This window comes from Watersipora subatra, chromosome 2 (assembly GCF_963576615.1).
Source record: "Watersipora subatra chromosome 2, tzWatSuba1.1, whole genome shotgun sequence".
Classification (NCBI taxonomy): domain Eukaryota; kingdom Metazoa; phylum Bryozoa; class Gymnolaemata; order Cheilostomatida; family Watersiporidae; genus Watersipora; species Watersipora subatra.
This window is the reverse complement of record NC_088709.1, coordinates 6,820,421-6,846,993: the sequence shown is the minus strand read 5'-3', so window position 1 is coordinate 6,846,993 and position 26,573 is coordinate 6,820,421. Positions and strand designations below refer to the sequence as shown.

The window sequence follows — 26,573 nt, the reverse complement described above, 5'->3', positions numbered from 1 at the left end:
GCTGTAGCAAACGTATAGAGCTAGCTTGCTACTGTGTAAGCGTTTTTATGTATTATAAATGTTATACATGCTGGTGAGTCTACGAAACACGTTAATTTACAACAGTCGCGATGGGATTTGTACTACGTACATACTGCATAGAAAGCGAGAGCACGACAGCATCGAAATAGCTTGTTGAACCCGGAAGGTCATGCGATAGCTCAGAAACTGAAGTCAAAGCTAACGAGCGTTGCTCGGCGAAGGATATTTCCGGCTAGCGCAATGATAACTCGGCCATGGAAGCGCGATAATTTCCCGCAAATGTAACACCCAAGTCTTTTTAACTTAGCGTGCGTACCAAACTAACGAAAGTTAATTAATCGACAACACTGTTTACATTTTGCCACGTATCAAGAATCTTATAATTCACGTCAAAGAGTGTATGGGAGAAATGTAGTAACGACGATCATCGGTCATTTTCAATGGTTCAGCGCAAAATCTAAACTTGAAATGTTTCCGACAACGATTTCCGAGTCAAGTTCGGACATTTGTAATTATTTTTAAACTTAGAAAAACTTCAACAGCTAACATGCTGAGAACTGTACGGCAGTTCGGGGATGCGAGGATGAGTAAAGCGAGAGAAAAAGAAACTTTGCGCTACACCCGTCCTTATACATGCTGTCCTTGCTAACGCTGTGACCGTGGTATAGGTTCGTAAATTTTTCATTTTGATTATACCATAACGTCTGATGATCTTACACTCTTATTATTCTTCCTCTTTAGTACGCACTAGAGCTTGTGCCAAGGGGTGCGCCTCAGGGTTTTAATTCCTTAGCCAACATGGTCTGCAATGTTATTGCTATCATGGAGATTAGTTTGCGCTTATACTGTAGGTGGGTCACCTCTAGTTTTAGCTCTGGTGCTCGGAATACTGTCAGTGTTACTGTTTTTCAATTCTTCTTATGATCTGATAAGAAGTGAATGATTTTCTTCCTTTGTTAGAAGTCTATACATAATGTTGTGTATAACGTTGTAGCACCTTTATGCTAGAGTTTCTAGATTTAGCGCTTCACAAGCGTTGGTTATGCTTTATCTTCTTTTTATATTAGAGATTAATCGTACAGCTGTATTTTGCACTATTTTTATGTTGTACACTTAATACTGCTGGCATGGGTCTCACACTGCTGCACTATAACTCTAAATTCGGTCTACACAGACTTGTGCCGGTTGTTAAATAACGTGCAGGTACATACCTTGATACGACACTGTAGAATGAGCTGATCCGTGAGTTGCCGTATAGCTTATATGTCATAGCACCGGGAAGCCAATCAAGCTGTTAATCTGATAGCTTTAATACCATGGCAAAAGCATCACTTACCTTGACTTGTCTCACCATTGTCTTAGACATCATTAGGCTACATAATACCTCAAAACAAGATTACACACCATGCCCCCTCTCCTAGGAAAAAGCCACCTCAGAAGATCCTAACTTCATATATTGTTATTTCCAATCAAGTTACAAACTTCCAAGATCAAAACTACAATTTTCCTTTTATCCCAAATACTCTATCATCTCCTTCGCTTCCCAAGGACTCTTCCTCTGCAGCTAGGTCAAGGGTCTTGGACTCCTCTTGACCAGTGCAGGCATCTGTCGTACTGACAGGCTTGCTGCTTTTATAAACCCTAGGGTCTCAAAAGACTCCTCCAGGGAGCTTTTAGCAACGCCTACAGTTTCCACCCTGGCCTTCTCCGCACTCAAACACGATTACACACCACCGGTCAGTAGTTTAGTCTGCTCTTTAGCATTGTACAAAGTACGTTTGATCATACTAAGTTAGTGCTTTGTTTTTGATATTTTCTTTTCAATGTGAATTGTAAATTTTAACTCCGATAATAAAATAACGCCCATGTATTTGGCCTCCTGCACAACTTCTAGTGTGGCATGTGATAGTGTATAATTTGGTTAGGGTGATGTATGCTTTGGATCGAAAACAAGGACGAAACATTTTTTTAAATCGAAAGACATGCACCCGGTTGAAATCCAGGACTCTATCATCAGCAAGTTTCTCATGTTATATTTATGTATGTATTTGTATCGTTTGCATTGCGAGGTTATTGAGGATGACACAAAGTCTTACTCATCAATGTATAATATTGTTGTTTGGTCTGGGAAGAGTTATGTTATATTCCACATCCACGCATACATCAGTGTTAAATTTTCTTTGTTATAGAATTCTTGTTTTGACTACCTATGTTTTATGTTTGGCTTACGGTGTGTGAACTAATTGATTAGTACTGGTTCGAACACTAGTGTACTGGTTCGGACACTAGTTAAGGTGCTAAGCTGTAAACCAGACGACTATTTAGTATTTACCAGTAAATGATACATCTTTATTTCTACAAGTATTGCACTCTGAATATATACAAATGTCACAGATTCTGAGTGCTGTATATAGTATCATAAACAAAGTTATAGCATGACAATAGCTATTGCGCAATGCGCTGATGAGTCATGATCATAAATTTAGAAGCATTGTTCTATTACTAGATTTTTCCTGAATGGATTTTCTGGAAGTTTCTAGAATAATTGTAAGGAGGTATAAATAGCCTGACTGCAGCAGTTCAAAAAAATTCAGTTTACAGCGTGCATGTCTACAAGTCAGCAATAAAGGATTATATCATACTCTCACAGCAATCTTCTGCATATTATTTTATAGACATTATATTACTTATACATAGTTAGCCGCAATATTACACCCGGACGTCTTAACTCTTAGCCTTGTGCAGACATCAGGATACAATTACAACACCAGATATCTCGAACCTGTCACATTGCATCACCACTTTGTGACAACAAACTAACAAAATTCTAAAACAATAATACTGACAACAGATTAAAAATAATAAATAAAAGTTACACCCTTGGGAGAACGGTTGTCGGTGTTCTTTTGCTCAATATCATATGTCTTGGAGTCTCAAAAGAGAGCCATAACAGTCCAAAAAGAACGAGTTCAATTTTCTCTAATTGACTTCCTTTGGGAAGCTTTTAACCTGCCTGTTTAATGCCTTTTTAATAGGTTTTCTTGAGAATCCTTTGATGTACCAGATGCTTTGTTAATTGAATAAATTATGTATGTTTTTGTGGCTCCGGTACTCTTCATTTTAGATATCCAGTTGTGCCGATATCTCCAAACAACAAGTTTTAGGCAAACAGCAACATTTTACATATGATAATGAGCTCAAAGCATTATGCCGTTAGCTACCAAAATTTAATTATGTTCTTTAATAGCAAATGAAAAACTTCTCCTTTATATGCTTGTGCACAATGTTACATATTTTGGACTTTCAGTATGTCCTCAAGGTTGTAACCGAGATAGTCTCTAAAGTCTTTACAAAAACCTGTGCATTTGCTGCCGGTTTTTACCAGTTTGGCAAACCTATAACAGCTAGAGGTACATTTTTACAGGTTACATTTTCGAGATGAGAGTTTGGCAATGCAAAAAGCAACTTCTATTGATAATACATGTATTAAGCTTTGCATGTGTTCTCGATTGAAGTTATCTTTCCTTTTTTTCCTGATTTATTAAAGAGTATGCAGCTTTAGGCAATGGATTCAGTTTAGTTATGAAGTTAAGAATGCAGAGCTTTTGGTGACACAATGTTGTTGCAATGGCGCAAAGAAATCTTTCCTCTAGACATTAAACAATTTTATAATGATAGCTTTTCTTGCAATTTTATTAAGTCTTCAGCTTTAGGTATTTCTGAGTTACAATTGATTTAGGCTTTATGATTTTATGTAAATTATTGCCATGCGAAAATAGTGAAAGTTTCTATTGATAGTTTTTTGTGTTGAAGATTGCAAAAATATTTGAATGGATTGCAACAAAAATTCAATTTTATTACATTCCATATTTTGTCTTCATTTTGTTGTTTCTGAAACACAAAGATTGTCTAATAACATTTCAATAAAATGACATTAGTTGTTGTTATTACACTTCCTAGCTAACAAACTAACTGCAAAGTCTGAGTAAGTTGTAGGGCCTACTGTTTTTTCTCAACTCTTGCGTAATTACTGGGCTTTCTTCTGCCTGCAATCTTAGTTTTAGTTTAGTGTCATGTCACTAAGAAAAATTTAGTCAGGGGTTAGTGTACAGTGCACTCCTGGGTTATGACATCCCTGTTTTACATTTTTTGCCTTTTGATGTGGAACACAATGTTTTTTATCTTCGTTATACTGCTTTTATTCGCCGTGCGGTATCAACAAAAATGTTTCTCGAAATTCAAATTTGGCTGTTGGTGTGCTGAATACGTGGGAATAACTAATATACCGATATGCTATTGCTAAAATCTCTCCTCCAACGCCTGAAGGAGATACAACGCTTGCTCCTTCAGTTCAGCATTATCTATTCATAAATATTTCTCAAAGTCCGTCTTTGGATCTGCCTACATTCCGGCTATAGCTATTAAAATCTCGAGTTCTGATGGAATTGAGCTAGTGATGTATCAACAAGTTTCTTATCTGGACACTTCACCACTGAGCTAGAACAGCATATTGATCAAATACGTTTTCATATACCGCATACCCCATGCGCATGCTAATTATTTTAGCGATGCTCCCACACGTTACCATGCCCCTATTAAGAAATATTTTTCATAAGGTTCAGTTACTACATCTCGGATCAACGCCAATTCTTTTCATTTGGACGATCGTATCGTCCCCGTATGGTCGTATTCAAATTTTTTATCCATGGGTAGCTTCTGGTGGAACTGTAACCTTTTTTATACACAAACACACTTTTATGTAAAAATTGTTATTATTAGTTCTACATATTGAGGATTTCTATTTTGTTTTCTCAGTTCGTATTAATTGTATAAATTCTGTATCTTCTTTTATTGTAATCGTAGCAAAACCGACTTAATTTAGCTATTACTTGCTAATTATTTCACATTTACATCAACTTGTTTACAGTCGTCTTAATTTTTTAATTTATTTGACCTGCACAAAACATTTTCCTCCTGATATGAAGTTTAAAAGTTGTTTGACCAAGTTTGAAAACCTTTACAGTTGGTTTTATTTTCTCTCCTAATTTATTTCAATTACACAAAACACTTTTCTCATGATGAGTAGTTTGAAAGTTAGAATGGCAAATGTTGTTGTATGTTAAATTATACAAATAAATATTCTGTCCAAAGAGTTTTTATTACCCTGGCAACGCCGGGTCGTACAGGTAGTTTGTTATAAGTTATACTGACAACGAAACCAAAAACAGGCATTAAAGATTTAGCCTATAACAAACTTGAAGGTTGACTTGCAACAAACTTCACATTACAGTTATTTGGTATCAAAAAATTCACCATGTCTTACTCTGCTGAGTTTTAGAGGCAAAATATGTGGAAATGTGATTACAAGCTCTTAAAAGCTAAAAAACGAACAGTTAATCGCAGCGATCATAAACACATTGGAATCCCTTAATTTCGGCGACGTACTCAACTCGACGTGGTTATTGTTTTTACACATGAATTGAAAGGCCAATAAAACACTCAATATAAAATGTCTCGTAGCACTAATTTATGACAAGCACTTCGGGTTTTACCGGAAAGCCCTTATCAAATATAGATGCTCGCTACTTTATAGTTTCGCTTCAGTTTGATCTAATCATCTAGTGGTAATCTGATCATGTGACCCATACTTCCTGCCAAATGGCGCGTACAATTTCTGCAGCATTTTTCAACTATCATAGGTGACCAACAGGCTCATCATGTTTATCAGAGGATGATAACCACTCCTTTGAGCTAAGGTTAAAAAACTACACAAATTTTTACGGCAGGTTTTGAGATATCAGTACTCAAAGTGACAGCATTACAATGATGATGAAGTAGACACGTACGGACAATGGATATGGTTTTATCGAATGCGTGAAGTATATTTGTGAAAATATTTCGACGAATGAGGTTGCATGAAAGTGTAAACAGAAGCTATTGTGTTCAACTACATCCCATTTGAGCCGTTTTGGAAAGGGATTCCATCCTACGGCGTTTTGTGATGGCTGCAATTAACTGTTTGTTTTTGATCTTTTAAGAGCTTGTAATCACATTTCCACATATTTTGCACCCACAACACAGCAGAGTAAGACATGGCGACCCTTTTGATACCAAATAACTGTAATGGGAATTTTGTTGCAAGTAAACCTTAAAAGTTTAGTAAAATATTCAGTTCAGTTTATATTCAGTTCAGTAAAATATATACTAAAACTTAGCATTAACTATGTGTTAAGTTAGGTAAATTCATTTAATTGAATTTTAAAGTTTATATTCGATGTCTTTCTCAAACGTAAGAGTTCCATACAGGGCGTGCTTTACACAGCTCCATACAGGGCGTCGTAATGTTACATTTTATTGCAGATCATAACCAAATTACTAAATACACTACAGTTATCATAGGTAACTATAGTTACTAAGGCGAATATACTATTTTGTTATTAATTTTTAATATGTGCAGTATTTATGATAAAATTTTAATGTTTTCTACCAGGCGTTGTTCGCATTAGATAATAAAGATGGGTTTCTATGATGCTTTATACAACATGTTTACCTTGCGATGCCAATCTCGGAATGAATGTCTTATGGTGAGGGTCTACTGTATTGAAATCTTAGCAGTTTTCCAATAGTTCTTTCTCAGTATCATTTTTTGTATTTGCTTTTTTTATGTCATGGCTTTCAGCTGTTTTTGTTTTATTTTCATGTAATAAGTTTTATATTAAAACTTCTAATTAAACAAGTTGAAAATTTGTAATGTTTGTTATAGTTGTTTATAATAACAAAATGTTTCTACTTTGTAAGCCAGTTTTTCCAGTAAAATATGTTGCATGTATCACAAAGTGTATTGCTGTACTGGATCTTGTTGAGCAAACAGCTGTATTTATATCTGTTCTAAAATACCTCTACTTTAGGCAACACCTATCTGTACGATTGTTGCAGAACAAGTAGTTAAGAGATATTTATGTAATTTGTTAAGAGGATATTTAGATACAATTTGTTTTGAATCATAAAAGAAAATTACGTTTGAATGTAATAATCTCTCAGAATTTTTCTTTTTAAAGCTATTTACTGAGAACAACAAATGTATGATTTTGATAAATGTTTCAAAAATGGTTTTGGACCATGTGCCATTGATGGTTACAAAACAAAAAACCCATTACTTTAAAATGTTAGCTTAAGGTAAAGAATCACCCTAAAAATGTGAATTGTTTTTCAAAAAAATTATTTTGTCTCCCAAACAGTTTCTATACCTTTTAAACACGCTCAATCCTACAGCATTGTTTGTTTAACATGATAAGATTTTACGCTAGAAAATAACTAAAAGCACCATTGGAAAGAGCTCAAAGGGTTGTATCAGAAGAAAAAAATTTCTGGAGTTCTGGATGTCATATACATGTATAGAAGGTTTAGTCTGGCTATGACTTCTTACCTTAAATAACGAGGCTGCTTTTGTCAATCAATGTAATATTGTCAGTTAGTGACAATGTTGACCAAAATGTAAAAACCTATGCACAAAATAAGACTTGCAAATAAAGTCAAATAAAACCAAGTGCTTACCATTTCATTTGACGGTTTCTCAGTTGAAGCTTTCTTTCAAATATTGACTATGTTCACTTACTATCATTCTCCACTAATTGCTAGCTGTCAAATGCCTATAAAAAGTGCAGGGAAAGCATATTATATCAATCAGTTATGAAATCATGTGCTGTGGAAATATTAATGTTAAAAAATTACTTCGCAATTACCTTCTCTTTTCCATGAACTTAGTACAACAAAGAGATTAAATTGCTTCACTATTTGGAGAAAGTAAAAATACTCTCAGAATTTCCTAAACTGCATGCACTACATAACGGCTTTTGCGATTTCCTACGATTCCCTTCACTTTGTTAGCGTTGTCTAAAAAATTTAAATTCTCATTATACTGGCCATAATTGAGAAAAGGTACTTCAGCTAAAATAATATGCTTTAAGAAATTGTAAAATAAGCTGTTTTTGCCTAGAAAAAGACTTCAGGCACGATTGACATGGTTTATTAACCCCAATTTTACGTGTCTAATGCTCGCTAGTTGTTATTATAATTATTATTTTACTTTGATACTTTACGTACCCCTTTATGTTTTTAGTTCCTCATTTATGTGTTGTCTCTCTTTAACAACGATCTCGTAATGACTCACATGCTGCCGTAGTGGTGGAGTTTGTTAGCTGACCTTTGGTTATCCCACTTGCATTTATGTAACCAGCACGGCATCCTTAACACCAGTTCAATACAATCAACTCACATCTTCAAATTAGATGAATGGATTTGAAAGCATGCCGAGTCATGCTTTCCAATTCAGAGCTGGCTGAAAGTGCGGCTCAAGGACTAAAAGCTGGTCTAAGCAGATGGAAAGGTAATCTTATATTCTAAAGTATGTGATCTACTTATCATATAGAGTTCCTTTATATGTGGAAGTGTCTATAGTAACATGTAGTAATCTACTTATCTTATAGAGTTCCTTTTTATGTAGAAGTGTCTATAGTAACATGTAGTAATCTACTTATCTTATAGTGTTCCTTTATATGTAGAAGTGTCTATAGTAACATGTAGTAATCTACTTATCTTATAGTGTTCTTTTATATGTAGAAGTGTCTATAGTAACATGTAGTAATCTATTTATCTTATAGTGTTCCTTTATATATAGAAGTGTCTATAGTAACATGTAGTAATCTACTTATCTTATAGAGTTCCTTTATATGTAGAAGTGTCTATAGTAACATGTAGTAATCTATTTAACTTATAGTGTTCCTTTATATGTAGAAGTGTCTATAGTAGCATGTAGTGATCTACTCATCTTATAGAGTTCCTTTATGTGTAGAAGTGTCTATAGTAGCATGTAGTGATCTACTCATCTTATAGAGTTCCTTTATATGTAGAAGTGTTTATAGTAGCATGTAGTAATCTACTTATCTTATAGTGTTCCTTTATATGTAGAAGTGTCTATAGCAACATGTAGTAATCTACTCATCTTATAGAGTTCCTTTATATGTAGAAGTGTCTATAGTAACATGTAGTAATCTACTTATCTTATAGAGTTCATTTTATGTAAAATTATATACACATTTATTAATGTGGTGTCATCTATTTATACCTTTAGTCCTTTACCTGTGTAAAATACAGAAATGTTTTATTATGGCTCAACACTAGTGGCATTCTTTTAGGAACCGTCCCTGCTCTAAGAGCAAGATTTCATTGGTTATGCTACAGAGTAGTTATCCCTCTGGTTGAACTGACTTTATATAGTGTATCAACAAGTGTTACTGTCTATGCAGTGTATCAACAAGTGTTACTGTCTATGCAGTGTATCAACAAGTGTTACTGTCTATGCAGTGTATCAACAAGTGTTACTGTCTATGCAGTGTATCAACAAGTGTTACTGTTTATGCAGTGTATCAACAAGTGTTACTGTCTATGCAGTGTATCAACAAGTGTTACTGTTTATGTAGTGTGTCAACAAGTGTTACTGTTTATGTAGTGTATCAACATTCAACAAGTGTTAATACAGTATGCACTGTGATGATCATTGTAGCTGAGTTGCAACATCACGACAACTAAAATTATTAAGTAAGACTATTTTCACCACACAAGTAGACCCATTTTCACCACACAAGTAGACGATGTTGCTATCCAAACATAAATATCGAAACATGAAAATGATCACGCAGTAAATTAATTTGGTATTCATAAAATGGTTAGACTTTTAGAAACAATTATGGGGCACTTGCTTTTGTTCATAAGCTAACTGCCCCAAGTTTATAATTTCATTTTACTTGAATCATAATCTTAGTCAATAATTATTGTCTAGCGAATATTCGGGCCAGTCAGCCGACCTCTGAGAGCTCTTTGACGGGAGACTCAAGCGATCCTGAGCTTGAACCAGTCAACCTAATTTCTGATAATGCAAGTCACATAGGACGTAACCAAAAGCCAAGTAATATAAGTCTGAACAGCCTATTCGCCGAGTACAAGGAGAGGAAACCCAAAGTAGAAATAGTGGTAGAGGATGAGGTAGCTGGTGGTAAGTGGCTGGAGGCGTTTTGCTTCAAGTATTTGAGCTCTTCGTTAAATTTTAAATTCCCATAGTCAAAGAATGTTAAGTGCTGTTAGCCGCGCCTTCAGAGCTGCTAGACGATTCTAGTGAGTTTTTAAATCTCCTTTTTGTTGGTACTTTAGTTAAGTTTTTCTTCTGTATAATTTTTAGCACATGAATTGAAATATCAAGCATTTACTATTTTGAAATGTTTTTTTTTAATTTTGATCATGCAAAACTCCAGCCAAGTGTTGCTGAGGTTACGTTGGCAGGAGTTATGGTGTTTGAATAGATGATTGTAATTGTAGCAACACAGCTCTCTGAATATGACCTGTTAACTGTTGAGGTGACATAGTAATGATTTCAAAAAAACTAATTGCTAACAAGACTTAGTTATTAAAACCATTCGAAGGCAAATTAAACTTGATGATTTTTACTGAAGAATGGTTTGTAATTAGTATTACCTAAATATTGATTTCGAAGATTGTTTTTTCGAATTAGTCGGTTTGTATGTGTACACCAGATAACATCATTATATTTTATTGATTTTATATACACTGGATTGATTTCATTGAAATAATGCACTTGACTATTAAAAGTTAGCACTACTCATATCTAGGTCTTGTTCCTCTGATTAAACATGTTCAAGTAAGCTATGGTGCAGTGTTACGTGCGCATCAACTCTTAAAAGTAAAGTTTTGTATTAGGTAATGCAGTTTTATATATCAGACCTTTTTATGACAACAATTTCTAGCTTGATTGCATAATATTATCAGTAATTTATAATTCCTTCTCCCTGTTTTGTAAAGTTAAAAGCGTTTGACAGCTTGTGTAGATTCTCCGGTGAAGTTGGACATAGTTTATGGTTTTATTTTTGAATTTTAGCTGCGGAGGTAGAAACGGAGGAGTTCAAGAATCGAATGAAATTGGAGAATGTAGGTAACTAACCGTTGGAAATTCTTATCTTAGGTTGTCTTTGAAATATCTAAGGATTTTCTGTTCAAATAAATTTACCCTGGCGATTTTCCAACTTTGTAGTTTTGTGAACATTTATGGACACCGACTATTCATCATTGTATCGGCTCTCAATTAGCCTGAGACACTTCAACAAGATTACATAACTTCTAACCTACTGTACGTGCTGGAAACTTTAACAGATATTTTGGACATTCGCTATATACCGTTCTCCAATTTCTTTTATAGGAACAAGGTCAAGGAAAGATTCTACGAATTCCTCCAGGGATTGAATGGCTGAGACGCTGTTCATCCACTGAACTACTCACTTCTCTGCCAATAGAAGGCAGCGATACGCTTTGTGAAGCTGACAGAGAAGTGATAACTTTATTGAGATGCCCGAGCAAAACTCTACATATGGCGATCAATTTCCTCATGTTCATTCAGCTGGTCAAAAATAAGCGCGCAGTATTAGACAATATGTTCATAGCTAGTGAGTGTACCTATCATATACACAGTATTAGACAATATGTTCATAGCTAGTGAGTGTACCTATCATATACACAGTATTAGACAATATGTTCATAGCTAGTGAGTGTACCCATCATATACACAGTATTAGGCAATATGTTCATAGTTAGTGAGTGTACCTACCATATACACAGTATTAGGCAATATGTTCATAGCTAGTGAGTGTACCCATCATATACACAGTATTAGGCAATATGTTCATAGTTAGTGAGTGTACCTATCATATACACAGTATTAGATAATATGTTCATAGCTAGTGAGTGTACCCATCATATACACAGTATTAGGCAATATGTTCATAGCTAGTGAGTGTACCCATCATATACACAGTATTAGGAAATATGTTCATAGCTAGTGAGTGTACCTATCATGATAGAAGCACTATACTATATTCCTGTCTCCTTCCATGTAGTGTGTCTCCACTCCCGCAGTTCTACCAAGGAAGTGTTGAGGAAAGAGCTATACTCACTGCTAGCCCATGACTACCAACTAGTAGATGCCGAGTTACACAGCTGGTTTCCGTCCCTCTCCCTCACTCTTACCTCCCTTAAACACCTGGGTAATCTTTCATTCTGTCTTTCCCTTTTTTTGACATGATGGAGAGCTTCATAGAACACAAATTTTTCTCTTTTAAAATATTTCAGTCTTTATATTTAAGTTATTTTTTGGAACTGAGCCTTGCAGTTATTTAGCTATTGGTGTATTCTTCAAAATTCTGAGCACCTATTTTACTGTCACTATGTTTGGATGAAGATGAAGTGTACACCTGCAGGTGCTGCCAGTACTTACTCAGAGTGTCTCACAGACACTGCCCGATGCGTCGCTACAGAAAATAATGAGACGACACGGCAGCGCTGCCAAAGTGTCAAGGCTCTCCTCAGTGTTTTAGCTCGCTCTGCAAAATCTAGGTAAGTTTCTCCAAAGAAGCTCATCATTTTCAATTCCGTATGTTTGGTAGACAGTTATAACTCTATTGACGAGTTGTCATGGAATACCTTTATTTGGTGTCGATGATAATATGAAATTCACAGGGAGCCAACTTGGAGTTAGCTGCTCGCTTTATACTGTTTTGTTTGCTATAGTTTCCCGTTTTAACTATAAGAAAAGCATTACCTTCCTTTGTACACTACCACTTGCACTAGTTTCCCTCGCCCCTGCAGTGTTTAAACTAACAAGGGAGGTATAAAAGGCAGTTTCATACTATTTGATCACTGTAGAACATAACTATGAGCAGGAGATTTATTGACATAGGTGCTTATTCATTTTTATTGAAATATTTCCAAAAACTCCTAACATCTGATTTTTAAAAATGCATTGGAATTTGAGTGAGATATTTACTAAGACTTCACACCTTATTTGTGTTGCAGGTTTAAAAATCTTGTGTAAACAATTCCCGAATATATATATATGTATTCTTCCTGTATTGTGCCCAGAATATTTGTATTTATCCTTCCACACATGCACAAACATCATTTTTTTATTTCATGACACCAACATACTACATCCACCATCATACGTTTCAGTCTATGAACGTTCTGTTACTACAACCTTTAATTCACTACCCTGACTCCTCCGCAATACTATTAGATTACCAACTTTTAACATCCTTTTGTTCAATAATTTCTGTCTTCCTAATTTTATTTTGGCATGTAATCTTGTTGATGATTACTAGTGACAAGAAGTTGTACATATATTGTATGACGTACAATTTGTTTGTCAGCATGATTCTTAAGCCAATACTTCGCCATAGTAGTGTTTTCATTGTCATTCGTAGAGTTATCAACTAATATTGACAAGCTTATTCATTTGAATGATTTTCGTATTTACTAAATTTATTAAAAAAATACAGCAGTTCTTCAGCCAATATTTCATTTTACATCAAACTTGGGAGTTGTCTGTTACCAAAAAACTATTCTGGTCATATTGTCACACATTTGTTCTTTCTGCATGGTTGTGTTCTACTATAGGAAGCCCTATCTGGCTGAAGAAATACTGCAGTTGATATTGGTAATAGCTAAGCTCTCCCTTGACAAGACATTGTTATGGTAAGTATAAAGCAATTTTTCTGCTGCAGTTCCTGCCATGATTTTGCTTCATGCAGAAACTATCATTAATGACTTCTATCGCTAATGTTCTATCGTTAACATCTGCTTGTTTATACTATATGACTCCTATGTTCTACTATATGACTTTTATGTGCGACTACATGACTCTTATGTTCCACTATATGACTCTTATGTTCCACTATACGACTCTTATGTTCTGCTATATGACTCTTATGTTCCGCTATATGACTCTTATGTTCCGCTATATGACTCTTATGTTCCGCTATATGGCTCTTATGTTCCGCTATATGACTCTTATGTTCTGCTATATGACTCTTATGTTCTGCTATATGACTCTTATGTTCCGCTATATGACTCTTATGTTCCGCTATATGACTCTTATGTTCCGCTATATAACTCTTACGTTCCGCTATATGACTCTTACGTTCTGCTATATGGCTCTTATGTTTCTCTGATTTTCCATTGAAATGCACCTTTAGGTCAATGCCATCATATTATTTTTAACTTTTATAGAGTTGTCTCTGTCAGAAAAATTTCAAGTCAAACCGCAAGGCAAATCAGATAATGGTTTTTTAAAATTTAAATTAAAAAAGTGTTAAGTTCTTAAGAAAGTTCATGGAAACTAGAAGGTTGAAAGTATTGAAGGCCCATACCGCGTTTAATTGACAAGAAACCCAACTAAACTGTCTCTACTTTCTTATTTACTCAGGATTTCTTCTGATTTTAGTCAAAGTTTAACATCTGATTTTGGAAATTGTCTCCACGCACTGATAGCGTCAGTTACCGAAAACTCATCGGTTGTAAATTTCTCTAGCATGGTGAGTTTATATTCTCAATAAAAGCCTGGAATTAGGAATAAATACAATTGTCAGTTAGTAATTTGGTTAGTTATAGTCCAGCGTATGAATTAGTTGTATTCAATTAAGCATGTCATTGTGAAGTCTCGTATATGATTTTAATTAATTACTCTTAAATAGTTCGAATAGAACATTCTGGCATTAAATGCGTTCTAGCGGTCTGTTTCACTGTATGCTTTGCCTTGCTTAGGAACAAGAACTCTGCAGAGAAATCTTATCTATCGCCAAGCATCATCACAACAAGCTCCATCTCATTAAAATTATTCCTTCGCTAAGCGAACGAGCCACTAACCTTAAAATGACCTTGGCATATTTGGCAATCTGCCAACTACTTGATGAGGAACACGATATCTCTGACGGTGATGCGCTGAAGTGGTCAATGAATTCCCTGGCACATAAGTACTTTTCTCTAGAGATTGATGACTCTACCGACATGTACCTGTTGCACTCTCTCATCACACTGTTTGACATCGCCATAGGCAGCCACATTGATCCGAAAGAAAAGGTTGGTTGTTTTCTACATCGACGAATATTGGAGAATAATAGGTACACCAACATTTTACTGAAGTTCTGTTGATGCTGTCTCAGTTCAAGCCTTGTGAATCACATGCACAAATCATGTTTGTGGCGCGTAACACAAGCAGTGCTAATATTCATAAGTTTTCATAACTCATTATGAGCTTTGAGTCTACTGGTTCTCCTCTGGGTGTATATTCCCCTAGCGGTGTGCTGCACTTGTTCTATGAACACAACTATGGCATGCTGGGTAAAGGGTTGTATTAAATCACTAGGGCTAAAATAGCCTGTTTTCTGAGACTAGCGATACAACAAACCACCCTCAGTAAAGTTAGTGACTCTCGCTTACCTTTTTATTATAAATCATATCTTTGGATCATTGCATTCTACTAGAATATTTTATTTCATTATTTATGGAAGTTATATTCATATTGGTATGTCATGGAGCCTAACTACCATGTTGTTGCTGTACTTGAAAGTATTGTTTGTCCGTAAGTTTAATGTCTATGTTCAACATAGTCTTTACATAAGTTGAATACATCAGCACAGTCCCAGTACAGCATATTGTATAAGTTGAGTCTATGAGTATGACATAGTCTATCATTTGAATCTATGAGTATAACATAGTTTATTACGTGAATCTATGAGTATAAGATAATCTATCATTAGAATCTAAGCGTATAACATAGTCTATCATTTGAGTCTATGAGTATAACATAGTCTATCATTTGAATCTATGAGTGTAACATAGTCTATCATTTGAGTCTATGAGTATAACATAGTCTATCATTTGAATCTATGAGTGTAACATAGTCTATCATTTGAGTCTATGAGTGTAACATAGTCTATCATTTGAATCTATGAGTATAAAATAGTCTATCATTTGAGTCTATGAGTATAACATAGTTTATCATTAGAGTCTATGAGTATAACATAGTCTATCATTTGCATCTATGAATATAACATAGTTTATCATTTGAATCTATAAGTATAAAATAGTGTATCATTTGAGTCTATGAGTATAACATAGTCTATCATTTGAATCTATGAGTATAAAATAGTTTATTACGTGAATCTATGAGTATAACATAACATATAAGTTTAATCTCTGGCATAACACATTCCATCTATTAATTTATGAATATGACATAATCTATCAGTAATTATTGTATGTATGTTATGTATTGTCAATATTGTACTCATGCTTCAACTATTCCAGGAAGACTTGGATGCAATGCGAGAACTACTGGCTAAACAATGTCACACGCTCAGGGAAAATCCTATGAAACCAGATATCACTACTACCAAATATTACATGCATAGAGTTATTCTACGTTGGAACTGGGTCTCTCAGCAGGCATCTTCAATAGAGGTATTCTCTCTTCAGCTTGTAGTCTGTACCTTCACAACTCAAAGTTTGCCGTTGAGATTTGACGATTTGGTAAGACACGACTATTTTGGGAGGTCATATCTGCTGCCTTCACTTGGAGCAATTTTTTAGTCGCACAGGCATTCACATTGGGGAATTTCTTTGTCATCTGTGGTTTCCAAGTAGTGCAGTGATACTTGCGACTTAGCTACCATTAGCATTAAGGCTCTGAACTTCTCAAACAGCTCATACGCTGTGTGTTCGATCAGTACGTTCAGAACTCCTTTTTACCAGGGATAGATCACTCAGATTTTTAAGTTAAGCCTTCCACAAGTAGCACATGCAAAGAAAATTAATTTTGTTTATTTTTTTATGTTTTATCTGGATAAGATAGTTAACTAACCGAATTAAAACTGGTTAGCTTTAAATCTATCATTAAAGGTATCCTCACTACGTAGTTTTATGGAAGCGCTAAAACAGCCCAGGATTTTGTAAAATGCAGGTAAAACACTTATAATAGTAATAACTGCCACTGTTCCTAGCCAGTCTCAGAACTTAAGGAGTGTCTACCCTTGCAGTTGTATGTAGGTTGTTTCAGTTTATTTGATGGTAATATGTAATGTATAACCTGACAACGACAATATAAGCTGCCATCAGTCATGCTTAAAAATGTTGTTCTTACAAAGCACGCTTAAAGGTTGACGTGCAACAAAGTTCACATTACAGTTATTTAGTATCAAAAGGTTTACCATGTCATACTTTGCTGTGTTGTAGGTGCAAAATATGTGGAAATGTGATTAAAAGCTCTTACAAGCTCAAAAATGAACAGTTAATTGCAGCGATCACAAAAACGCCGTAGGTTAGAATCCCTCTCCAAAATGGCTCAAATCAGACGTAGTTAAACACGATGTGTTTCTGTTTACACTTTTATGCAACCTAATTTGGCGAAATATTTTCACAAATATACTTCACATGTTCAATTAAACCATGTCTATTGTCCTTATGCGACTATTTCATCATTGTAATGCTGTCGCTTTGAGCACTGATATCTCAAAACCTAGTTTAAAAATAGTTTAATTTTTTAACGTTAGCTCGAAGGAGTGCATACCATCCTCTGATAAACATGAGGAACCTGTTGGTTACCTGTGATGGTCGAAAAATGTGGCAGGAAATTTTTCACGCCATTTGGCAGTAAGTATGAGTCACATGATCAGATTATGACTTTATGATTAGATCAAGCTGAAATAAAACTGTAAAGTAGCAAGCATATATATTTGATAAAGGCTCTTCGGTAGAACCCGAAGTGTTTATCATAAACTAGTGCTACGAGACGTTTTATATTGAGCCTTTTATTGGCCTTTTATTTCATGTGATAACATCACGTGTCCAAACAATAACCACAAAGTTTGAGTCTGTCATCAAAATAAAGAGATTCCAAACTACAACATTTTCGTGTTGGCTGCCATTAACTGTTCGTTTTGGAGCTGTTAAAAGCTTATTGTCACTTTTCCACATATTTTGCACCTACAACGCAGCAGAGTAAGACATGGTGAACCTTTCGATACCAAATTACGGTAATGTGAATTTTGTAGCAAGTCAACCTTTAAAGGTTTACTTGCAACAAAATTCACATTACATTTATTTTGTATCAAAAGATTCACCATGTCTTACTCTGCTGTGTGTTATGTGCAAAATATTTGGAAAAGTGATTACAAGCTCTGAAAAGCTAAAAAAGGAATGATGAATCCCAGCCATTACAGAAGCGCCGCAGGCTAGAATCTTTTTTATTCTGCTGACGTACTCAAGCCAACTTGGTTATCGTTTTGACACGTGGTGTTATTACGGGAATTGAAAGGCCAATAAAAGGCTCAATATACAACGTCTCGTAGCACTAGTTTATGGCAAACACTTCAAGAAAAGCTCGTATTAAATATAGATGCTCGCTATGTTACAGTTTTGTTTCAGTTTGGTCTAATCATCTAGTCGTAATCTGATCATGTGACCCGTACATCTTGCCAAATAACGTGAACAATTTCTGCAGCATTTTTTGACCATCACATGTGACCAACAGGCTCGTCATGTTCATCAAAGGATAATATACATTCCTTCGAGCTAAGGTTAAAAAATAAACGAATTTTTATGGCAGGTTTTGAGATATCAGTGCTCAAAGTGACAGCATTACAATGATGATGAAATAGATGCGTAAGGACAATAGACATAGTTTCATTGAATGTGTGAAGTATATTTGTGAAAATATTTCGACGAATGAGGTTGCATGAAAGTGTAAATAGAAGCCATATTGATCAATTACGTCCCATTCGAGTCATTTTGGACATGAATTCCAATCTACGGCGTTTTCGTGATGGTTGCGATTGACGGTTCGTTCGTTTTTTAGCTTTTAATAGCTTGTAATCTCATTTCCACATATTTTGAACCTACAACACAGCGGAGTAAAACATGATGAATCTTCTGATACTAAATAACTGTAATGTGAAATTTGTTGCAAGTCAACCATTAATTTTGCTTCCACTGGAAGATCTGTGGTACGAACCATCAAGTCAAAAAATTTTAAGGCGATAGCGACTGTTTATTGCTATTCAGATTGTAGATGTTTGGTATTTTCATACTTACTATGTTTTTATTTTTGCTGTGTTTTTATTGTTCTATCAATCATTTTTTTCTCGGTGAATACGAACGACAATAGCACTCAGTTTTTGACAAAACTTCCTTGTAAACAAAAGAGCAACAGTGCATACCGCGTTTTTCGCGCAAAACGATCTTTTAGTGGCGTGTCTACTTGGTGTCGAGACACTATTCGAGGAGCATTGCAGAGAATTTTGTTGCTCACCTGGCACACTCAACAGCTTGTGCCAATCTGGTGAACCGTGAAGCAATGGTATAACCTGTACTACACCAGATGTGATCGGTCACAGTTGCTATTCATATTTTATAACTAATTAGGTGACAGCTTCCCCTGCATCTGCATACAAATTTTTTACGCTTGTAGCAGTTTAAAGTATTTATTACATTTTAAGGTTCTTTTCCTGTTCTACTCCTCGGGCAACACCATAAAACTAATAACCCATTTTTCTTTCAAAAAATAGAAATAATGTTGTACCGCAACCAAGCTAAGGATCGCTTGTAGATGATTGCCAGCCGACCATTTTACAATTTTACTTTTGCCTTTACAGTTAGATGGATACTTACGGTTACTGGATGCTTCAACTGTTTTAAGTTGCACTCACTCGTCATTGTTAACTTTTATTATCTGTTTGGCTTTAAATGGCTTTAAATTTAAGCTGCAAACATTGAGTATTTATTTAGTATTATTCAGTCTTTAGACTAAATGAAAATTTGAGAAGCTGTTTGCAATAACTGGTTAACCCTTTGACAGGGGAAACGACCAGAATGTCGTTTACCGGTTGCGTGGGGAAACGACATTTATGTCTATTTCGGTAGACGTTTATAAAGCTGTCGTCTAGTAACGTTAAACAAAGGATATGAACACTAGTAAGTTTTAAATATCATCAACAAGATATCAGTCGATGATTTACAATATGAAACGATTATCTGAGAGGCGTTGCTTTGTGCTAAAAGCTAAACAAATCGCGATTCCTTGGAAAAGATTAAAAGTTGGAAAAACCAGTCAACATCGGCTCGACTTTCAAAACGGTAAAATAAAAGATTATTTTATCCTGCGATCGTTAGTGATTTTTTGTCTGATCAGAATAAAATTAATTCAAATGATAGAAGTGATGTAAACTTTTTTGGACTTTTAATATACTTGGAATATTCAGAGAAAACGATCGTTATGGTGGCTCGCACGGCTACGTTATAGCGTTTGACTCTACCGAAAAAGATGCTTCCAAGCATTTCATACAGGGACAATTGCACATGGTTGTAATTTTTTTTGAGTAGTAGATATGTGAATGAATGTATATGTACAAAAAATTTTGTTCATTGAACTAAATTTAAGATTATTACGAAATTACACGAGTCTCGGTTGTTTTTGGGGGGCTTATACCCGGTCAAAGGGTTAATTTTACTAGAGATCCCTCTATAATGTCTAACTGCTATGGTTTTTGCACGAATAAGAACTTTTAACTTGAAATTCCAGAGCTAATTTCAGTGTACTTGTAGTTTTGCCTATGTTTTGTTCATATTTAGATGTTCCTTGATTCTCTCAAATAATTTTTTCTATCATTAAAGGTTGACTTGCAACAAAATTCACATTACAGTTATTTGGTATCAAAAGATTCGCCATGTCTTACTCTATTGTGTTGTGGGTACCAAATATGTGGGAATGTGATTAAAAGCTCGTAAAAGCTAAAAAACGAACATAAAATCGCAGCCACACGAGACCGCCCTAGTTTGGATTCGTTTTCCAAAACGGCTAAAATGTGACGTATGTGTGCTAAAACGGCTAAAATGTGTGCGAGATAGTTTATGTTTACACTTTCATGCATCCTTATTCGTCGAACTATTTTCACAAATATACTTCACGCTTGCGATAAAAACCATGTCTATTGTTCTTACGCGTCTATTTTATCGGCATCGTAATGCTGCAACTTTGAGCACTGATATCTCAAAACATAGCATAAAAATATGTTTAATTTTTTAAGCTTAGCTTGAACGATTGCATATCATCCTCTGATAAAAATGATGAGCCTTTTGGTCCGCTATGATGGTTGAAAAATGCTGTAGAAATTTTTCGCGCCATATAGCGGGAATTGTAAGTCACATGACCAGATAATGTTAGTTTCAGTTCAAGTTTGATCTATCGCAAATAGCAAACACGCTTTCTCATATTAAACTTGTTTATTTCAATTCGTCATAATGTCTAACGCGCCACATAGTGTTTGTGCAGCTGCCAAGCTGAGAAGCACCTTTTTTTTGGCCAAGAGCTGAGAAAAGACCAGACCTCCACCGGGCGTGGAACAACTGGGTGAAGCTGGATGTGACAAACTTTATTTATTCGCCTGCTTACTCTTACTTTTGTTTTCGCCAGTTCAAAGACGACATGTTTTCTAACCTGTTTGCATACTCCACATGTCACCAAAGCACGTGAGTAATTTATTTTATGAACTACTTGTATTAGTAGTTGTAACTCGGGTTATTTTCTAGTATTCTCCTAATAGTACTGTATTAATCTATATTTAATATAACAATATTAATGTCATTTAATTGTAATATTATATTATTAGTATTTTATCTTTTTAATTACGTGTATTATCCTTATTATAATAACAAAACTAATTCATACTGCATATCTATCTGTAAAACGTAATATATTAATATATAATTGATAAAATAATGTTGTTTCACGATTAATTTCGCCAAATTTCTTAACCCCACTCACTTATAGATATGTTATATAAAATAGTTATTGTCATTTTCTGGTATCATCGTTAATAGCATATTAATATTATTAGTTGATTATTATTATTAGTATTAGATGAAGAATTTGTGCCAACCACTGAAGACTGGGGAGAGTTTGAGCGCTATGTTGGCCAGCGTCAAGCTCTCTCCAATTACATGTAAGATAGAGCTGAACTAAACCAAACTTGACAAAATATAAAAAATATCCATAGAGTTATTACTCACATTTTATGTTTACAATATCATGGATTCTGATAGGGTTTTGTAAAATCTGTGTCATGATTGCATGGCTATATATTTATTCTTTTTCTGATCAAGCAAATATGATATAATAACAGGAAATGATGTTGTACAAATCTTATTGCAAGTCAACTATTGTGTCGTGATTTCAGACCCGAATCCTCCTTCAAAGAGGAGAAAATAATAGTAAGTGTGACAGCACTCCAGCGACTATTTCACTGTCACACCTGCGCCCTCCCCTGCTCATTCACGATGGTGCGAGAAGGCGGATGGGTAGAGTTCAAGGTTACATGTGCCTCCTGTCACCGATCGTACACTTGGGAAACAACTGCCAGGGTGAACAGAGCTCACGTCATCAACCCCCTGCTGGCAGCTGCATCACTCTTTTCTGGCGGATGCCTTACGCAGAACCTCCGTTTTGTGTCGCTCCTGAACATCGCAATACCAAGCCACAGCGTTTGCCTCTACCAACAAAGAGAATACTTACATGGTGTGAGTGTTAATATTTACTCATAAACTTGGAAAATGTGAGTAAAAGCTTGGCACACTAATTGAATAACGACATTTAGAAACAATTTTTTTCTTGAAATGAAAATATGTCATCCTTCAAGCAAAATATATTATAATTCAAAATTCTGATTCTTCATCATAATATAGCACAAAAAGGGGGAAGAGGATTCTACATTCTTAGACTAATGATAATGATACAAATTAATCTTGTATAATGAAGTTTTACAATATTTTACAGTGTATTGCTGAGCAGTACACCCTGCATAACAAGGGATTGATGGCAGCAATCGATTGGGAGCTTGATTTGGCAGGTGACGGTAGATGCGCTAGTCCGGGGCATTGCGCACTATACAGAGCCTACACTATGATGGATCAGAGCTGCGGTTTAATAGTCAGCAGCCATCTTGTCAAGGTAAAACTTTGACAGTTTTTACTTCACAGCCTGACAAAAACCCAAATTTTTTAGTAGTTATCAATACATAAACATGAAGTTGCTCATCTAGCTAAATAGTTCGTTCAAATAATGTGAAAGTAATTGTTGGTCGTAACTTTCTTTATTTTGCAGTCAACAGAGACCACCAGCTCTAACACCATGGAGCTGGAAGGCTTCAAGCGATGCCAGTCCGATCTAATTTCCCACGACCTGAGAGTGAGGTCCATTACAACGGATGTTGTTACAAAGGTTGTGTGCATACTGCAAGCTTGTGTTTTGGCTTATGCCGCAAATTTGTCGCCGTGAGCGACGGCCTCTACCTGCCTGCTTGGTGTCTAAGATTCGGGCTCTTTTCCCACCAACGGATGATGAAGAAGAGTTTGCAGACTTGCAAACAAGATTTGCGGCATAAACCAAAACACAAGATTGCGGTATGCACACAACCTTTTCCGAGCATTTGGCGATGGCTCTCCAAATGGGAATAGATTATCTACCAAAACAATTATTGAAAAACAATAATTGCTGATCATCAAAATAATCTCGATCTTTATATAATAAAATCATAAAACTAATACACTCTACTGTAGTAAGTGTACAAGCCAAATATACCAGTTCTCCTTGTGTTCCACGAGTTCAGAATATGTGTGTTCAACTGATGCATTAAATGTGTAACACAAGAATTTTAGATAATGCTTGACACATTAGCATAGCCTTGGTGTTGTTGGCATTAAATGAATATCCAACTCACTATGATATCGCAGGTAATTATTCCACCTCAACTCAAGGGGTGCAGACGCCACAAATTCGTTTACACCAGGATGCATACACAGGCATTCATGCTCCCCTCGGTCAAGGAGACAATGCGCAAACTCAGCATAATGGCAGGACAAACATTCAGGAAGAGATGGCATGTCTTGACAACGCTTGCAGGCACACCACTCTGTAGCCGGTGGTATTAGCTCCTAAAGAAATGAACAGATATGTCTATGCAACCATAGCTAATACATCAGGTCGATGTTATCCAACAGTATATCAGTGCAGCACTAGATTTAAATATTAAAATTGTTAATGTTGTCATTCGAGAAAAATCTGTAATTATATTTTGGCAATATTGAAGCGATAATTATCATCATTAAAATCATATATAATAATATTCGTTCTATCACTCTCAAGCTAAAACTATTACCACTAGCTAGCTTGGCACATAAGAGCTGGCTAGTGTCGGTGCTTACTTGCTGGGAGGTTTGATTCTGTTGAGGATCTTCTTCAGATAGAGCGTCAGGCTCGAAACGCCAGGGTCTTAACTTTTCAGAGTTTGACATTTTTTTATGAACGCAACTCAGACATGAATAGTCTAACGGAATGGCCAAGCCGAAACTGTAAAGTAGCGAGCATCTATATTTGATACGGAGTCTTAGGTAAAACCCGAAGTGTTTATCATAAACTATTGCTACGATAAGTTTGATATTGAGCTTTTTATTGGCCTTTCAATTCACGCGAGAACATCACGTGACAAGACAATAACCATACAGCGCGGATACGTCATCGAAATCAAGAGATTCCAATCTACGGCGGCTTTTTGTTTTTGAGCTTTTAAGAGCTTTTATTCACATTTCCACATATTTGGCACCTACCACACTACAGAGTAAGACATGGCGAATCTTTTGATACCAAATAACTGTAATGTGAATTTTGTTGCAAGTCAACCTTTAAGACTCATTAAAGCATTCATCAAATGTTAAAAATTACATGAAACACTGTTTAAAACGCAGCTTCTGTTTGTTTTTAAAGATTCCCATAGTTGTTGTTATTAAAATTACTTATTTGTTGTAGAACTTACTACTATAGCTATGTTGATTGTTCATTAAAATGCAGTACATAATATCTTACAAAGAGACTGGTCATTATGGGACGGATGATAGAGAAGGTTGAGAGTTTTTAGGTTGACATCCATAGAACGATAAGTAGATTAGGTACAATATAAGAAGAGATTATTCTAATGTCGGTTCATTCAGGAAGAATGTGAAGTTATTGTCTCCTGTAGGAACTTCTGGATATAGAGTACAAGCCCACGCCTACAAAGATAATACCGGTAGACAGTCAGGAAGTTCGCACTGGACCATCAGATGATGAAGAGAATTCAGAAGAAAACATGAGTTGGAGTCAGGCTGTCTCAAGTCAGACATCTCTTTTGGACACCAAAGTCGATGAGAAATTCTCAAAGTCAGCGAAAGAAGCTATAGACCTTCCTTCACAAGATGTAACTATGTCAGCTACTGTTGTTTTTGACTTGAAAGCTTTGCTATGGGATTGAAACGATCTAATCTATTTAAATGACTGAAGTTTTATAGCGATTAGCATTGTATCCGCTTCTTTGCAGAGGGATGGTGAAGTTAAAGACAAAGGAAGCTTATCACAAAACCTTCATATCACTAAACTATTCAGTGCAACTCCGACAATCAACCCTGCAGGCCTTGAGAGGTTACGCAATGCAGTGCGAGATGCCTGTGGAGTGTCTCCAACTTCAAGTCGACCGAATACTCCTGATACTAAGGCTTTACAACCGACTATCAGTTCCCAGAGCAGTCATGTCGCTTCTAACTTCACTCTAGCCTCATGTTCTGAGACATCGCAACAAGTTGGGGCTACAACACCTCACAATGAGACGCATATTTCACCTTCTACGAGTGGTTTACCGCGTGGAGGCAAGTCTCCTGCTTCACAGATCAGTGAGAATGATACTGAGGACTCCTTGCCTGATCTTGATTGATTCTATTCTGAACACAAACTGTTGACTCTGTTTCAATATGAAAACAGGAGTCAAAAGATGCCCTCATTGAATACCATCCTAATGTGTTCTATTTATTTGTTCATTCTTTTGTCAGTTTGTCAGCAGTTCTGACATTTCCTTTTCTAATAATCTCATTTTGTACGTTATTTGTTATTGCAAAACCTTTTTTGTTTAGTCGATGTCATCTCATTGCTATGTATTTGTTACCAATCAGTCATTACATTTGGAAATGTCATCTAGTTGGATGATGCAGTTTAGTTAATCATAATTAATTTATTTATATTAGATTGCGGATGTACTTTCGGTAAACAGACTAACTCTGTAGCATTCTCACTTATATCACTAGCTCTGTAGTACTCTAAACGACATCACTAGTTGCTATTAACACATAAAAAAATTTGAGCCCTGTAGTTTGCCGGAGCGCTTCTTAGGAAGTTGAGAGAACATAACTCCTATCCGTGATTGAAACAGGCAATGAATTGCTTAGCCCTTATAATACTATGTATTTGGGGCTAACCAATCAATTGACTACTGCACAGTAACTGACCCATTTGACAGAGAAAGGGATGGTTAGATTGGCTTATTATTCTTATTAGTATGTCATCGGAGCGCTACTACAGGGCTGCTTTTCAGGTCTAAACAGCTCTAGCCTGTTAAATTATTGTTGTAGGTGTATTATTATTGTACCACTTGTTATTTATGATATGCAACAAATACCAAAAAAGCAAACATTTTTTGGTTTAACCAACATTCTGACCGAGATATGGAAAATTGTAAAATGACTCCAAGCACAACTTGAGGTATCTACTCACACAATGTTAGTTACCATATCTGGATAACATG

The 26,573-nt window shown here is 35.5% G+C and overlaps 1 protein-coding gene across 1 annotated transcript; it reads left to right on the top strand.

Annotated features, from left to right (window-relative positions):
* Positions 1-8,272: 8,272 nt before the first annotated feature.
* On the top strand, positions 8,273-25,969 carry LOC137387432 (uncharacterized). Its single transcript, XM_068073856.1, has 12 exons — positions 8,273-8,407; positions 9,860-10,072; positions 10,970-11,019; positions 11,288-11,531; positions 11,982-12,128; positions 12,342-12,477; positions 13,537-13,614; positions 14,363-14,453; positions 14,683-14,997; positions 16,228-16,380; positions 24,984-25,199; positions 25,320-25,969. Exons 1-12 carry the CDS (start codon positions 8,314-8,316, stop codon positions 25,707-25,709), a joined length of 2,127 nt encoding a protein of 708 aa, XP_067929957.1. The 5' UTR covers positions 8,273-8,313; the 3' UTR covers positions 25,710-25,969.
* Positions 25,970-26,573: the final 604 nt, after the last annotated feature.

Excerpts from the sequence above, each read along its gene's own strand:
- LOC137387432 (XM_068073856.1), top strand. The coding sequence starts at position 8,314 with ATGGATTTGAAAGCATGCCGAGTCATGCTTTCCAATTCAGAGCTGGCT. Across the intron at positions 14,454-14,682 it reads TTGTAAATTTCTCTAGCATG|GAACAAGAACTCTGCAGAGA; the intron begins GTGAGTTTATAT and ends TGCCTTGCTTAG. Across the intron at positions 14,998-16,227 it reads ACATTGATCCGAAAGAAAAG|GAAGACTTGGATGCAATGCG; the intron begins GTTGGTTGTTTT and ends CAACTATTCCAG.